General features: G+C 37.2%; 1 protein-coding gene across 2 annotated transcripts; it reads right to left on the minus strand.

Annotated features, from left to right (window-relative positions):
• Window positions 1–947: 947 nt before the first annotated feature.
• Window positions 948–14,174, minus strand: LOC309392266 (B- and T-lymphocyte attenuator-like). 2 transcript variants are annotated; one of them, XM_081953323.1, is made up of 6 exons: window positions 13,729–14,174; window positions 12,634–12,751; window positions 8,634–8,957; window positions 7,277–7,444; window positions 6,539–6,585; window positions 948–4,901 (listed from the first exon to the last, which is right to left on the minus strand). In XM_081953323.1, exons 2-6 carry the CDS (start codon window positions 12,701–12,703, stop codon window positions 4,614–4,616), a joined length of 897 nt encoding a protein of 298 aa, XP_081809449.1. In that variant the 5' UTR covers window positions 12,704–12,751; window positions 13,729–14,174; the 3' UTR covers window positions 948–4,613. The 2 variants fall into 2 exon arrangements, with proteins under 2 accessions (XP_081809449.1, XP_081809448.1); XM_081953322.1 differs by lacking the exon at window positions 13,729–14,174 and having other exon boundaries at window positions 12,634–12,938.
• Between the last annotated feature and the right edge of the window lie 3,224 nt (window positions 14,175–17,398).

Consider the following 17,398-nt stretch of genomic DNA (forward strand, 5'->3'; position numbering starts at 1 on the left):
AAAAAAAAGTTCTCTAGGTTTAGAGAGTGAATGATTGCATAGTAATAGAGAGATTAAGAAGACATTTACTATATAAGAGCACTCAAGGATGGGTCTAAAGATAAGGGAGATTTTCCATTTATGGGCGCCACAAAATCTGGCTTGGATCCTTAGTTACAGAGAACCAGAAACAGTTTCTCCCTTTAATAACTATATTCTCTTTAAATTCATCTGCCTCTATTTTGCAAATGACCCCTTCCTGAAATACACAAGTTGTTATTTTGGTAGAGAAACGTTTCCTCTTTCTTTTGGGAACATAAATACCTTCAGTATTTAAAGCAGAAGATCATCCAGTTCCATTTCCATTTCCAGTTATTAGGAAACATGTGAAAATGTGCTATATTCCTAATTGGTTTATTGGTTTCTTCTTCATGTCTTGGTTGTAGGAGAAAAAAGAAAGTGAATTCAATGAACACTAGGCTGAATGATCAAGGCTCTTTGTGTTCTCATGGTCAGTTTCCTGAGGCTGAAGAGGCCTTTTTCTGATTTTATGTGCTTATTATATGCACATGTTTTCCCGAAAAATAAGACCAGATCTTATTTTCTTTTGGGCCCCAAAATAAGCGCTAGGGATTATTTTTGAAGGTGTCTTATTTTTTCCATGTACGGGAGGCCCACTTCTTCTGCTTGCTTACGGCAGGTAAGGAGGCCATGTGGTGTGCCAGTGCCGTCATGAGGTGGGGGAGTAGACCTGCCCCATTCACTCTGCACCAGATTATCTCAGGGCGTTCGTAGCCAAGCCATCCATGCACCGACATCTGCTTTGCTCATGGCCGCTTCACCATTACAATGTTCGGCCTCCTGCTCCATTGCAGCTGCAAGCAAGCAAAAGAAGAGAGACAGCAGCCACATTGGCTCCTGCTGCTTGTGGATGCCAGTGCTGCCATGAGACAGGTGTCAGGGCATGGATGGCCTGGCTGCAGGGGCCCTGAGGAAAGCTGGTGCAGGCCTTGCCTCATGACTGCAGCTTGGTAAGCAACCAGATGGAATGGGCTCCCAGCCAGCTGTGCAGGCTCCTAAGTAGAGCTTATTTGGGGGTGGGTGGGTGTTAAGGCTTATATTAGGTGCACATGTAAAAACCTACTAATGCTTATTTTCGGGATAGGTCTTATTTTCAGGGAAACAGGTAACTTCAACAATGAAAAATATTTCATTAATAAAGGCAGAATATTTGTATATTAAGCTTAATAGAGACAAACCTTTATCTTTTGTTAGTTATCCACCTCAACTTTAATCCACACTTATACTAAACTATATTTCACACATTAAAATTGGTAAAACTGGTAACAAACACAAAACTTGGTTGAGATGGATCAAATGTTACAGAATTGCAACAGAATTCTCTAGAAAAAAATGGTATGTATCTATGTGTAAATATTTACAATTTATGTAACAGTTTATTTATTGACTGACAAATTCTTGAGCGATAAGAGCCAAATGCTAAAAGTTTGTGATAGATTAACATGAAACTGAAATACTCCTATAACTACAGGGGATGATTTTTATGCTTAGGATAAGACAGGCTAAAGATGGGTTCCATAAGTGGCAGAAGCCAACCTTCATAATGAGTTATGAGAAATGAGTGAAAGAAAGGTTAATAAAAAATAGTTTCCGTGAAATCAACATATATGATGGGTACACCTAGAAGACTTTGCAGTGAGTTATCGAGGGTTCTAAACAATAAAATCATAGAACTGAAGTGCTGGAAGGGAATATATTTTTTATCAACAGAAACAGCCACAATAAATTTGATAAACATAATTTTGCTTTAAATTCTCCAAGAGATTGTTCTTTCTAAAGCCATCTGTTTACCATTTAAAAACAGTAATAATTTTTTCGTTTAATTTGAAAATGTATATACATCAGTATGGCAGATCTTTAAACTAGATTCTTGGAGTTATATAAATATGAGATATCATAGTGGACCAGGTCAGAGTGAGATGAACAGAGTGAACTTTAGGTGTAATTCAAGAATGTTTACTATTATATACATAATTATATATGGCTTTTAGAGGATGGTAGATTGGGGAAGACTAGCTTAGCATTATGATGACATAAACATTTATTGGCTGAAGATAAATAGTGTCGTAACTGATTATTAGGTAATTTTGACATGAAAGGACTAGGTTTTTCCCCCTGCAGATGAAATACATACGATGAATACGATACAAGCATTCCTGTGCTGTTATTTCCATCAAAAATTCTAACTGAACTCATTTATATGCAGTTTCACTTCCTTTTGTGAACTGCACAGCCCCCTCTTATCTATGAAAAACACGCTTTCCTTTGTAGTGTGTCTGTTTTTTATGATGTTTCCTGTTTTCTTTCTTTTACATTTTTCGATTAAAAGAGAGAGCAATTCATTCAATTCTTGTTCTTGTTCTTTCAGTTAGACTGTGTTCTTAGTGATGCTATGAGCCTTTACATTTTTACTTTTGGAGGCATATTGATTGCCTTCCAAAGTAGCAAGTGATAGGCTGTAATCCTTCTGTCAAAATAAATCTGATGACCTTACTATCATTAGACGAATATTATCTAGGGACGACATATTTTGGGAGTAATGCACTTGGCATCAGTGCTACTAATTTTCAGACTCACTTTTTAAACAGTCACATCCATTTCCTGCTTCAATATTAGTAAGTTTTATTAATAAGAACTGTATCACTCCCAGTCACTTCCTAGAATTTGTGGGGTCAATTGCTTTGGACATCAACTTGGAAAATCAAAATACTGATTTAATTAATCATCAGAGATATAAAAATGCCTCATTAAATAGATTAAATATCCATGTAGGCCAGCATCCTGTTTGCTATTGTATGGCCAACTTTATCTCTCGAAGCCTAAAGCCTGGATGTAAACATTTCCTCCGGTTGTTCTTAGCAGATGGTAATCAGAGAAAGTATGTGGCCTCCATCACTGGTTCCTTTTAACCATCAAAGCTATATCAGAACATAATGGACAAAGGACAGTAAAACCATGGGTTATAATGGAGAATCTCATCTGATCTCAATATCTCTGAATAATCAGAAATTGCATGTTACATTAAGCCATAATTTTTCTATCCCTGGTTGTTCAATAAATTATATTTTTGGGAAGATCACGTTAGCATAGCTTCTGCAACATCAGTTAGTTGTTGAGTTTCCCCAATAATTGCACAATGAACTGAAAATGCTGTAAAAAATTAATAGAAGACAAGTTTTAATTCTTCAGACAACTCATTGATTTTTTTAAAGCAATCAATATCTATTGCTAAATTTTATAGAATACAGATAAAATATTCATTGATATCTTCTGAAAAAACAGCTCAGTAATAAACTGCTCATGAAATCAATAATGTCATTGATTAATCTGATCAGAGAGAAACAATATTTTTTTTAATTAAGGGCCATATTCCTAATGAAGCAAAGAATGGACGAAGAACTAAAATTGCTGAAGTCACCCCATCTATCTTTTTAATACCCCTTTTACACTGTAGGGAAGAAAGCAATTACATTTACCAGATGTTTTCAAAATAGTATACTATAGATTATATCAAGTTTTCTAGTACAAAGATATTAATAAAAATGTAAGTCACAAATTAATTGCAGTATACATGGAAATAGCAATTAGTTTGTGACTTATATCCTTCGAAGTTACCAGAAACCTTGAAATAATTTGTAATGGGCAAATGCTGCCATCTTACAAAGATAGGTGTAGAGTTTAGAATGCAGTATTGCAGGCTAACTCACTGTTCACTGCCAGGAGTTCGATTCTCACTGGCTCAAGGTGATTCAATCTTCCATCTTTCCGGGATTGGTAAAATGAGGGCCCAGATTGTTGGGGGCAATATGCTGACTCTGTAAACCATTTAGAGAGGGCTTTAAAGCACTATAAAGCAGAATATGTCTAAGTGCTATAGGTATTATATGACCATTTTGCTATATTGCTATACCCATGGAATTGCTATATACATAGAAACCCCTTCATGTCGGTACTCCCTTGTCATGTGTTCTGTTTAGGTTGAGAGCTATGTTGAAGGTATACCACCAGAAAGTATACCAGAAGGGTCATTCAAGCTATATAGGTCTCAACTGAGAAGCCAGACTAAGAGTATCCACAAACCCATTAATCATGAGGAGACAACAGAAAAAGAATTTCATAGTGAATTGATTTTCTGGGTTACCTGGGTTTACAAGGACCATGGCAGTTGCTGTCCCAGGGCAACTGTTGAGAAGTAAGTTACAAGGTTGGAGAAAGACCTTGGGACCTACTCTGCAAAAAACGTACCAGTAAAATTCTATAGGAAGGGTCTCAAACATGTCAGATATGGTGCCCCGAAATAGGACAACAGGAATCCCAATTGCTGAGTCAGCAAATGTCTGGTTATACAAAAATACATCAGATAGCCATATGGAAATAGAAAGAGCAATTACATAGCAAATGTGATTCACTTTACCTATGCATTATCTGGCAAATAAATAATTATTTCCCCCCCAGAATATTGTTTCAAATAGAAAGAGTGTATATAAGTGGTGTTTGTGGATAAGGTTGCTGAGCCATGCTAGAGAACATAAAACGATGAATGATGTCCACCTTTAGTTCTTCAGTCTAACGATGGCATATTCTGTCAATTCAGTTTCTTCAGGGGGCTTGGTTCTCTGAAAACGTTCTCCATGGTTTAATGTTGCATAAATAACTGAGTCTTCTTTATATCCCAGTAAACCTTCATTGAACTTCATGGTATTTAGACTGGTTCTAGATGCCTTCTGGGAGTTGTCTTGATTCCCATTGGGAACTTGAAACAAGCAAGGCATGGAATCTTCATTAAAGATGGCTCCTTCATCTGAGACATGAGTTGTGCTATCATTGCAGTGTTGAGTGTTCTTATAGCAATTATCAGCAGACATCACAATAACAAGAAATAGAGAATATAATAGATAGGTATAGTTAGTTGTCAGCAAACAAAAGAGCAATTACCAAACAATTCAATTATCAAGTATGATGTTAATTTTAAATACTTTATGAAAACAGGAACAACATTTCTATATAATTGAACATCCTACTAAGGGAATGTGTGAAAACAGAAAACTGTTATTCTCTAATTCTTTCTTTCTGCCATCATCACCCCATTTCAAACACTCTGGTAGTGCAAATCTGTTTATGCAGTTCAGTATGATGTAATGTGCACTGGTGAAATGTTAGAAATCCTTAGAAATACCATATTTAGTAAACTATTGACTCGAAGGCTGAATCATCTTAAACCGTGCATGAATGGAAAAATCAATCATTGTACAAATGGCAACATTCTGGAAGTAAAACCTTTATTTTCATACTATATATAATCTGGAGAAATAGACAGAACTAAGCTAGAACTAAGACAGAACTAACCTAAAACTAAGAAGAAATTTTGTAAGAATGAGAGCAATCAATCAATGGAACAACTTGCCTTCAGAAGTTGTGGATGCTCCATCATTGGAGGCTTTCAAAAAGAGATTGGACAATAATTTATCTGAAACAGTATAGGGTCTCCTGCCTGAGCAGAGGGTTGGACTAGAAAACCCTCAAGGTCCCTTCCAAATCTATTATTCTATGAATAACCAGTTTGGTCTAATGGCTAAGGCACCAGGCTAGAAAGCAAGAAAAAGGCTAGGCCAGAAAGCAAGAACTATAGAGGTAGGAGAAAAAAATATGGCAGTTAGTAAAATATGAACTAAACCAGTGATGGGTTTCCATTTTTTTTACTACCGGTTCGCCTGTGCGTGTGCACTCGCGATGCTTCTGTACGACCCAATAAAAGGAAGAGAGTGTGAAAAAAATCTTGAAGTGGCACCACCTTAACTCTCTTTCATATAACAGTCTGATGTCCAAGATTCTGTTACTGAAGCCTATAACAATAAAGTAAAAATACAATACACAATACAATACAATACAATACAATACAATACAATACAATACAATACAATAGTAGAGTTGGAAGGGACCTTGGAGGTCTTCTAGTCCAACACCGTGCCTAGGCAGGAAACCCTATACCGTTCCAGACAAATGGCTATCCAACATCTTCTTAAAGACTTCCAGTGTTGGGGCATTCACAACTTCTGGAGGCAAGCTGTTCCACTGATTAATTGTTCTAACTGTCAGGAAGTTTCTCCTCAGTTCTAAATCTTTTTTCGTGTGTTAAACTTATTAATGTGAATATTTGTGTGAATATTCTTATCTATTTCCTGACTTGGCCTAGATTGAAAGGATGACACAAGAAGATTGTAAGAGGAAAAACATGATTATGTGCATTAAGTATTTGGAGGTGAGACAGGGAAGTGTGATATTCAATAAAATGTTTCAATGTAGGCGATTCATTTTTCTTTTCCTCCAATTCATCAGCATCCTAAGACTAATGAACAAAAGACTGGTTTTCCTACTATCTCTATTATAAAAAAATATTATTTAGCTACATCTCCAGTGGCACATACAGGGAAAGATGAGAATTAAAAAAAAATTAAAAACATGTTAATAACAAACATACCCTGTTATTTCCACTTTCTGGTTTTTTTACTTTCTGGGCGTTTTTTACTGAGAAGGAAAAGACAGCATGTTAAAATAATCTTACATTGTTCATAAATATAATTTCTCATAAAGGAAACATTTCAGTATCTTTTTAAGTCAATCAAAACTGTTTCTGAAATAAAGAATATTTATTTCAAATGTTAATATCCTTTTCTCTTCATTAATATTTTAAATAAACAACCTTTCCTTAAGAGTTTCATAAGCATCAATTTTGTAGCCTAATTAATAATTTTAAAAGAATAAAGGTAAAGGTTCCCCTTGCACATATCCCTTCATCCCCGACTCTATTGGGGTCATCTCTCTTTCAAAGCTGAAGAGCCAGCGCTGTCCGAAGACGTCTCCATGGTCATGTGGCCAGCATGACTATATGCCGAAGGTGCATGGAAAACTGTTTTCTTCCCACCAAAGGTGGTTCCTATTTTTCTACTTGCATTTTTACATGCTTTAGAAGGTTGGCAGAAGCTGGGACAAGTAATGGAAGCTCACTCCTGTACGCGGCACTAGGGATTCGAACCACCAAACTGCCGACCTTTCTGACCGACAAACCCAGCGTCTCAGCCACTGAGCCACTGCGCCCCTTTCTAAAAGCATAGAAAATAAATTAAAAGATGACTTGAAAGCAAAAGGCAGAGACTGAAAAATCCTGATTATGGAACCAATTGAGAATTGAATGAATGAAAATATTTCTATAACATACCTTGATGCCTCCTTGTGAAATACAGCCATCCAAAGCAGCCAGCAATGAGGAACAGAGTACCAAGGGATGATATGGAATAAATCATAATCAACATCTTGTTCTTTTCAGGTAGTTTCTGATCTTCTGTAGCATTTGTAGTACTTAGAAACACGGATGAGTTACTGTGATCTATACAGACAGTGCATTTAAATTTTCATTAACACTTAAAGCAATAGCAGCATGATTTTTAATAAAGGCACTTTGTTGCCGCTTAGTTGAAAGGAATTATAGGATGCACCGTAGATATAATAGTATCAATTAATCTAACAAGTCAGAGAAATTATGTGAAGGAATAAATTGCAGGTTGAAAGAAAATATGTCAGTAAAGGTCTCAGTGTTGGGGATGGGGTTTTATAAGTATTCCTATTCCTATTTACCTATTATTTCCTATGGGAGAAGAAGTCTCTCTGTTAATAGGTATAGATTTCCCTGGCCCATTTCAGCCTTCACAATTATTTTTAAGCTTTTAAATATTAAGATACATCCTCTATCATGTTAGTGATGAATGACAAGGCCTGGCATTGGAAAAGTTTAATAATCCAGGAAATATAACAAAATCCATGCAGGAAGCTATGGAAAAATGAACTTTTTCAAGTAGTCTGCTCCTTGTAAGGTATAGTTATTCCTCCAAATTATGCTTGGAAGTAGACTGAATGATGTTTTTTACGTTTTCTATAACTAGTCTCTGGACCAGTTGAAGTTTCTAGATACCTTTCAAAGGTAGCTCATATTAGGCTTCAAAATTATGTTATTGGAGCATTTATTAGCCAGAACTAATATATCATGGAACAGACATAGTACTCTATTACTTTTTAACTGTGTGAATACAGGTTTGGCAATCTAAAAAAACTGGATATTCATGTTCAGGCCTATACCTAAATTGTGAACCAGAACGTGATCTCACCCTCAACAGAATAATTTTCTATTCCCTGAACATCTTGTTCCAAGAGTAGCTTTGTTGGTTTTATTTTAAGCTTACATTTATTACCCTTTATCTGGTCTGTTAACTACATTAGTCACTTATTTAGAATGAAAATGTAGGGGTTTTTAAAAAAAAGATTAATAATAGTTTTTTTCCGCTAGTTTAGCGTAGATAATCATATTGTTGATGATAATGTTGATTTTTTTAAGCAAAATAACAAAAAAGAGAGTCATTAGTAGATAATATCAGCAGATTGAATGAATTATTATTTTAGTGTCTGAATCTTCCCAACTTCATAACTTGTCCTACTCCCAAGGCATTATGCTGAACTATGTGAAGATTGGTGGAGCGAGAGCTTTAAATGATAAACTGGATAAATATTGCCTGAAAACTTACCTTGAACAATTAATTCTACAAAATGACTCTCAGATTTACGTTTTCTTACTATCGCTTCACAACGATATAGTCCACTGTCATTTTTATGAACTGATTGAAAATTCAAAACAAACGTATTTTCATTTCTCCATGAAATGGAGCGTTGTTTTTCAGAATTCAACATATGGAACTTATCTTCCCTCTTGTTCAGCATATACCAATTCATTTCAGGCTTCTTGTTGCAGTAGGTCACTGGGCACTCTAGCATGGCTGAGTCACCAAGATTTCTATAGTATTTTGTACCTCTTTCAATAGTAATGACGGTGCAGTTATTATCCTCAGAATCTGAGAGAGAAAAGCAAGATGGAAATTATGCTTTGCATAACGTAGTAGCAATGCATGCAATATCTAACAGACATCTTTTATCACTTTTTGTGTGGGATTTTTTTCCCCTTTCATGAGTTAATTTGTTTTGTAAATCTTATTTAAATGTCAGGAACACATAGGCTTTTGAAAACGATGATAATAAACTTCTGCCTTCAGTGACCAGTGAACATATTTAAAATTATACAAAGTTGTCATAGGGTTTGTATTGGCCTTGGGACTACTAGTTTGTTCACAATAAAAAGTGCTATCATTGCTGAGTGGTCCAAAAGCCAGATACGAAAGTTAGAATTCCAAAGGGTTAAGGATCCAAATTTATGAATAGTCTTCTTGACAGATATATCAACTTCCCTGTCATTAGAACATCTAATGAGGCTTCTGTTCCCTTACAGCAGGGGTGTCCAAACTTGGCAACTTTAAGACTTGTGGACTTCAACTCCCAGAATTCCTCAGCCAGCTCTGCTTTGGAGCCTTAGAGTCTTAGACATATAGGGCAGGGAATAGCAACAAATAAATTTAAAACCCCAGTCTCACAGACATTGAGAAAAGCCCAGGCCTATTCCAGATTAAGACTCTCAATTATCATTACTCACCACCTCTAAAATAACAGATGGAAAAGTTTGCTTCTTAAAAAAAAAACTAATTTAAACACTACTTTGCAACCTGAAAGACAAGTCAAATAATTCCTTTTCTTCATCCTCCTGTTTGACTTTGAAGGTCACTTTGCTAAATAAATGCCAAAAGCTGATAGTATAGCTGTTACTGAGAAAACCAGAAATGATTAAAAAAAAACATTGCAAATACTTGAAGGCTGAATTAAAATAAGGTGTCTGAAGTTTGAGAATCAAAACCCATCAGTGTCTTATATCAGACTTTCCCAATCTTCCCAGTTTTGCGATTTTGGGGAGGGGGGACAGGATGGTTCTATGAGAGCGGCAAGCAAGCACATGCAGCTTCATTTGCGTGGGTGTGGCCCGTGTGTCGACGTGTTTGTCTGCTGCTCACGCAAGTGAGGATGTGTGTGCATGTGCTTGCTGTTTCCATGGCCTGGTTGCAAACAGCTTACAGACCAGTAGTGGGTTGCAGTCCAGAGGTTGGGGACCCCTGACGTATATAACTTTTGGGAGATGTAAAAAAAGAAGTTACAATAGGTGAAATAGGACTTTGGCTGGTTTATTTGTGCTAGAAACAGTGTAGGTTTAAAGTAGAAGCAATTCATGTTTTCAGACTTGGGAGTTATTCCTTTGGATGTGTAAAAGTATTATTAAAATTTGCAAGGGAAGAGCCTAATAATTCTCTTTTGACGTTTCACATGAAGCTTACAAATTTTTTGATAAATATATAAATAGTCTGTGAAATTGTAAATTTGGATTCTTGTTCTTTTTTTTTTCCCATTCTAGGGCAAATTCTTTTAAAAATTCTTCATGTTTTGGGCCTAATTGCTGGTGTGGTATGTTTGTATGATTATAGCACGGGTACATATATTCACAGAAGTAACTGTCAACCATTAATCAATAACTCTAATCTTAATATTTGGGGGCAAGGACAGTGGTAGAAGAGAGATAATCAAAATAAGTGGATGTAATTTATTGGTGCACAAAACATGCACCAAGGGAGGAAAAAATCAGGGGGGAAAGGAACAAGAGGCTAAATTTGTATTGCAGATAAGGATATTAGAAAAGGACAAATACAAGTAGGAAAGAACTGAGAGAAAAATTCATCTTCCCTTTCCAGGACTTAGAAATATATATATTATAACTTCTCCTCTTACTATTTCAATTCCTCATGTGTAGTATGTCAACTCATTTGAAACAACTAACCTTTGTTCTTTTCATGTGGACAAGAAAAACAGAAGTTAAAGGAGAAGTGGAAGCCCATAGCAAACCATATTTTAAGGGGAAGCAAAATTCCTCTGATCAAGACAGAGGAAACACTCATATGTAGGCTAAGCCAGGGATTCTCAAACTCCTTTGTGCACCATTCCCTACAATGATAAATATATTTGTCTGCTTTCCCCATCAGAATTTATTTCTGCTGCTGTCTTGAGGCCAGGTTCTCACAAGGCTCCAGCAATGCTAGATTAACGTTTGAATATTCTCTTCCCAAGAACCAGATCTAGAGGTCCACATTGCCTGGCTGATAGCAGGGTGTACTTCTGGGAATGGTGAAGACAGATTGGTGGGGTAAACCCATGTGGAAAGCAAGAGAAGCTATTAAAATATCCGGAACCTAGCAGTCTGCTATCCAGTAAAGCAACCATTCAAAAGACCCACTTTAGTATAGTGGTTAAGGTGGCGGCCTAGAAACCAGGAGATTGTGAGTTATAGTCTTGCCTTAGACACAAAAACTGGTTGATTAGTTTTGGGCCAGGTGCTCATTCGCAGTCCAACCCTCCTCACAGGGTTGCTTTTGAGTGGGAGTAGAAAGAAGGGGTATTAGTTATATTTTCCACCTTGAATTATACATTAAAAAGTGGAATAAAAACTACTAATTATTTATATTTTTATTAAAAATTCTCTTCTTAGATCCCCCTTGCTTTCCAATTCACACCCCATCTCAGGCCAGACATCTGGCTTTACAATCACACCCAAATTTGCTCAAGAAGTTTTGGATCTCCAGGCTATGTCAAGATTAGGGCCAACCATAATAAAATTTTAAAACATCGTAAGTTGAAATAACCATAGATGGTACTACTGTTTCCCTTGAGACTCTATTCCAGAGGGGTCACCCCTCTATTCCAGGGGGGTCATCCCTCTATTCCAGGGTCATGGTCTCATGGCAGCATCATGTGACCTATGGGGACTCCCCCCCCCCTTCGCTAAACCGTGCATGGGCATGGGCAGTGCATGACGCATCCGACCAGGGCCCCGGAGTTCGACCTCTCTGCTCTATTCCAAATCCCCATATGTTAGGAAGGAGGTGTAAACTAAGGTTCTGCAAAGTATCCCAAGTGATTTTTCATAGTGAATATTAATGGGCATGTAAACTTAAAGCTATAAACTTGTTTTTTATAATGTATATTTCATTTTTGCTTTGATCATCTCTATTTTTGTAGTATTTATACATGTGCATATATGTGTATGTATGAACACACACACACACAATGCAACAAAGATGTTTTTGTATTATTGAAAGCAATATATAAACATTTACCATTTTTGCACATTTCACAAATTAAAATCCAAACTGCTTTTTTATCCCTTGGCTCATGTTAAAATCTGTCAGCAACATTTGCTGACAAAATGCACTTGTTTGTAGTTAAATTAAGACAACTGGCCTGGGCAAACCTGCTTTATAGGAAGCGACATTCTAATCAGTTGGACTTAGCTTGAGAAAATATACATATAATTCTGAATCAATACGATTCAATCACATAAACACAAAGAGTAGAATTGAAAAATATTCTGTGTTGCTTTTTGTCCTGCGAAAGTTAATAACTTGGTCATAAATATGTTTAACAGAATTAGAATTTTAATAAGATATGGATGAAGAGTACTAAGCCCATATCTTGCTTCATATATCTAAATAGAGCTGTCGTTTTCCCACATACGTAAATCCTTATGCAGCATCTAGAAAGAGAATTCATGCACATATAGCTATTATTTTGAAGAAGATTTTTCTTAGTAGTGTTCCTTACCATGTGTCAATGAGTTGTCCACCATCAGCATCAACAAGAATAGCAGTAGTACCGTGTTGCCTATGTACATGGCCTGGAGGTATCTCACTTCAGGGTCATTGTGGAAATGGAAGGGAATCTGGGGAGCAGAAATATTGTTTTTAGCATTATTGGACATTCTTAAGTCATCTTTGAGTGCTCATAAGCAGCGAGATCATGAGAAGTGAAAGAAAGAAGGCGGTGGAAAAGGGCTTTATCTCACACGAAACAGGTTTTTTTTTCCAGCCTAGATCTTCCTGCAGTAGAATTGCTGCTCTAGGTTTCCAAACACAACCTAACTGTTTTGCTATTGCTATCTTTTAGCATCTTTTTCCACCTTGTAAGAGGAACCACTGCCGAATAAAAGGAAGCAAACCCAAATCAAAGTAGTATCTGTGTAGTTTCAGATAACTGTTTAAAGGTATTTTAAAATGTAAGGCTAAAATGGTTTAAAGAATTGCTGCAATACTTTGCTGAGATGTATCCTATTTGTTAAAACTTCATTTCAGGAGGTTCAGTATAAACTCTGGTGGTCAATGCCAACAAAATTGCAGCTAAAAGGAAGTTCTGAAAAACAAGGCAGGTATATCAGCATCTTCCAAATCCTCAATTAAAACCAAAGTGAGAATTGATCGTGCTTGGTGATCCAGAAATATTGACCAACATTTGTAAGAGAAAATGTCTATCCATTTGATAGAATACCTGAACAGATTGGGTGATGAAATTGATTTTTGATGCTGTGCTGTGGTCCCACTGGAAAATGTATTAACATACTACCTGGTGCACACATTGTATACACCTATTATTTCTTTAATCATGTTCTATTAAACAAAACACAACAGACATGAAAACCTACAAACCATGGTTTAGAAATCACATTAAGGATTAGCATGTTGCATGAAGCTAGGCCACGGAAAAGAAACACAATGGTTCAACAAGATACAGTAAGACAAATGTCTTAAGAATTGTTCTTAAATAACCTTCCTTTTGGTCTTCTCGGTAGATTTGGGAACTGAAACTTTTGTTAAGGTAGCAAACCTAACTACTATTAATAACAGTGAAAATTTCACAACTTACTGTTGTTCAGCAATCATCATGAGCCCATGTTCTTCATCTATTCTTCAATATATTAGAGGACGTTTTGGAAACTTGCACAAAAAAAGAGAAAACTGAGGAAGGAACTAGGTGCCCACAGACAATCCTGATCTTTTAATCACAGTTGAGGCTCAGAGGTATTACATCAAGATTATGTTAAGCAAAAAGGAGAGTTTCAGACAGAGTGAGCAACAGTTTCGGAGCATCGTGTTCAAGGTTTGTGGTTTCATAATTGAAAAAAAATAATAATAAGCAAATGAGACATGATCAGTCAGAAGATATTTCTACTGGGTTTTTCCAGACAACTAGCCTTATTTGCCAAAACTTCTGAATTCAGCATGACAAATCCAATATAAAATGTGCACAAAATAAATATGGGCTGGATCAAATACTTTAAGAGTATTTATCTATTTATATACCAGAATGCTATTAATGAAGGCATGTTTATACGTTTCCAAATCTAGCACATGGAACTGTCAGCCAGCTGTTGCTTACCCTTTCTGAACTATACCTGAATTCAGAGTGTGGTCAGCAATCAGTGCTTTCTTCCTGGCCATTAACGGGATATGTAATTCTACCTTTGCTGTTCCGTGCTTAAACACACATCTCTTTCCCCACTTCTCAAAAATAAAATAACAGCTGTTGTTTTGTTGGTCACATTAGTAGACCTCCATTGTCTTTCAAACTACTAATGCTAATGCTAATGCTAACTACTAATGCTCTTTTACCTTAATTATACCAACCTGTTCCTAGGAATTGTACAGTACTTCCAGCCAGAAATTCATCAAAAGGGGACACAAACACATCAAGCACAAGGCTTCCATATTGTATAGTTCTGCGCAGAGGTGGATTTCACATAATTTTGCCACCAGCTCAATGCGCACCAAAATCTGAGCACACATGCATGCTCGCTTCCGTGTATGCATTTTGCTCATGAGCACCTTCCACACATGCTTGTGGCTTAGAAAACGTGGCTAAATAGGACAGCATTGTGCTTTCCTGGGCCCACCTGCAGGTCGCCAGTGCCGGTTTGCCTGAACTGGTCCGAACTGGCTGAATACCACCACTGGTTCTGTGCCCATGGATATAATGTCACTTGTACAGGAATGAATTACAACAATTTGTAATTGCAAGCCTCCACTGTACCATTAGTCATTTCATTGATTCACTGTGTTAGTATTTCCACATGGAAGGCTGTCAGTTAGAAGGGCTAATGATAAAAAAAATGCCTTCTAACTTCAAAATAATTTTTTTCTCTAGATGGTACCACCTTCTTCCAATAGAAATCTCAACTTTAATTTGATTAAATATCAAATGAATGAAAGTTGTGAGCCCTTCATCTTTGTAGATTTTTAAGAAGAGACTGGGAAACATTTGGTCATGGCTAGTTTAAGGGATTTTCCTGTACATTGCAGTAGGTTGGCATAGATGATTCTCTTCCAACTTTTCAATCCCCAAATTCTATCATTACAAGTAAAATCTGTCTGCATGGCATTATGAGGATGCCAAATATGTTGTTATTATCAGCTATGGGAAATGGTTCACCATCTCTATGTACAGTATATACTTAGATACGAAAGGTGTTGAGATGTATTGCCTAAAACAGCGATGGCGAACCTTTTTTCGCTCGCGTGCCATAGGTGGGGGGAGTGCAAGGGGGGTCGTATGTGGGCGTGCCACACCCATAATGCAATGCACGACCCCCCCAGTGCGCATGCATGCACTACAGGTACTCCCCCCTATTTTTACATGCTTTTTTCGCCCTCCCCAGGCTCCAGAGGCTTTATAGGAGCCTGGGGAAGGCGAAAACAGCCTCCCCCGCCCCCCCCAGACGCCCTCCAGAGCCGTCAGGGAAGCCTCTGGACAGTCCCTGAAGCCTTCGGAGCGCTCAAAATGATCTTCCGAGCAAAATGGACTTCCGGTTTGCTCGGAGGGTCGTTTTGAGCGCTCTGAAGGCTTCAGGGACTGTCCGGAGGCTTCCCTGCGTCCGGGGGGGGAGGCTGTTTTCGCCCTCCCCAGGCTCCTATAGAGCCTCTGGAGCCTGGGGAGGGCGAAAAATGGCTTTTAAAAAGGGTGAACTCAGCTGGCCAGCCTGCGCATGCACGCTGGCCAGCTGACAGGGCCTCACGTGCCCTGACAAATGGCGCCGCATGCCACCTGTGGCACGTGTGCCATAGGTTCGCCATCACTGGCCTAAAAGTTCCAAAGGAGGAAAGTGAAAAGGCAACTACTGTATAAGGGAAAAAAAACTATTCCAAAACTGAAAGAACAGATGCTTTCCTTTGGTATTTTTATGTATGTTGCCAATTACATAGAAGAATATGTACATACATTCTTTTATTCCTGTCTATTATTAAAACTTTTCTCTAGGAAGAGCAAATTGTTATAGTCTATCTGAATATTGAGAATAAAATGATGAGGTTAGAAACTATAGAAATGACAGGAAAGAATACAGGGATTGAACATGGATGAAAGCAAAATCTCATTTGCATTTTTTAAAAAAGAGTTAAGAAATTGCTGCTGCTACACAAATTGCATTGGTTGCCAGTCGGTCTCCAATTGCAATTCAAGATGTGGTTATTAATTATAAAGTCCTGCATGGCATAGGACCTGGCTATCTGAAGGACCATAGTCCTCTCAAGGGAATTGACAAGCTACGTTATATGAACTATTGTCACTAAAACAAATAAATATTATTTTAAAACAAATGGAAAATGTTTCTAGGATCCTTTCTATGTGGGGATAATTTGCAGGAAGAAAAAAAATCCATCTGCGAATCTAGGATCAGCTATGGACATATTCTTTTCACGCTAATGTTGTAATACTACAAGAGGTAAGTTTTGAAACTCTTTGCATAATGTGGCCTTTCAAATAATTTCATACTGGAAAAAGGAAGTCAGTTCAAAAAAAAAAAAGTGCAATTAAAATGAAGACATTATTTGGAAAACAGTGCCCTCTATAGGCAGTTAGTTATAATTTCATTCATTTTAAAAAAAAATCTTCTGTGAAGGTATGCAGTGTAAAATGCAGTGTGGAATTTTCTGTGCTTTTTATTAAAACCCCTAGGCTAAAAATTGCAGTTTGAAGCTAGATAGTGATCTGAAAGAATTTGGTCTCAGGGAATCTGATATTTATGGATTTTTTTGAACATGTGAGAAATATCCAAAAACCAGGTTGCTATTCTTGCTAATTCTTACAATGTGCGGTAATTACAGGAATGTGCAAATAATCTCTATTTCATGAATAATCTTAGATATCGTTGTGTTCAGGGAGAACCACCTGTTTTCAAGTTTCGAGGAAACTAGGTACTTTCCTTTGGCTGCACATGTACAGACCACCAAAAGCTTCTTGGCAGAAAAAAAAGGCAATATCCTCAAAATAGTATTGCTTTCCAGAGGAAGGGTCCTTGTTGGCCATGCATAATATTGCTTCTGTTTACTCTTGCAGCAGTTGGTCTAAGAAGGAGGCAATGGCAAACCACTTCTGAAAAACCTTGCCAGGAAAACTGCAGGGACTTGGCTGGGCAGTCTTGGAGAAATGGACACAATAGAGCAGAAGAAAAAGTAGCTACCACCTTCAGAGAGACAATTAAAAAAAGAATTTAATGTTGGGCTATATGAGAGGTGGTATTCTACCGGTTTGGACCGGTTCT

The sequence above is a fragment of the Natrix helvetica genome (assembly GCF_964273705.1).
Source record: "Natrix helvetica genome assembly, chromosome: 4".
NCBI lineage: Eukaryota > Metazoa > Chordata > Lepidosauria > Squamata > Natricidae > Natrix > Natrix helvetica.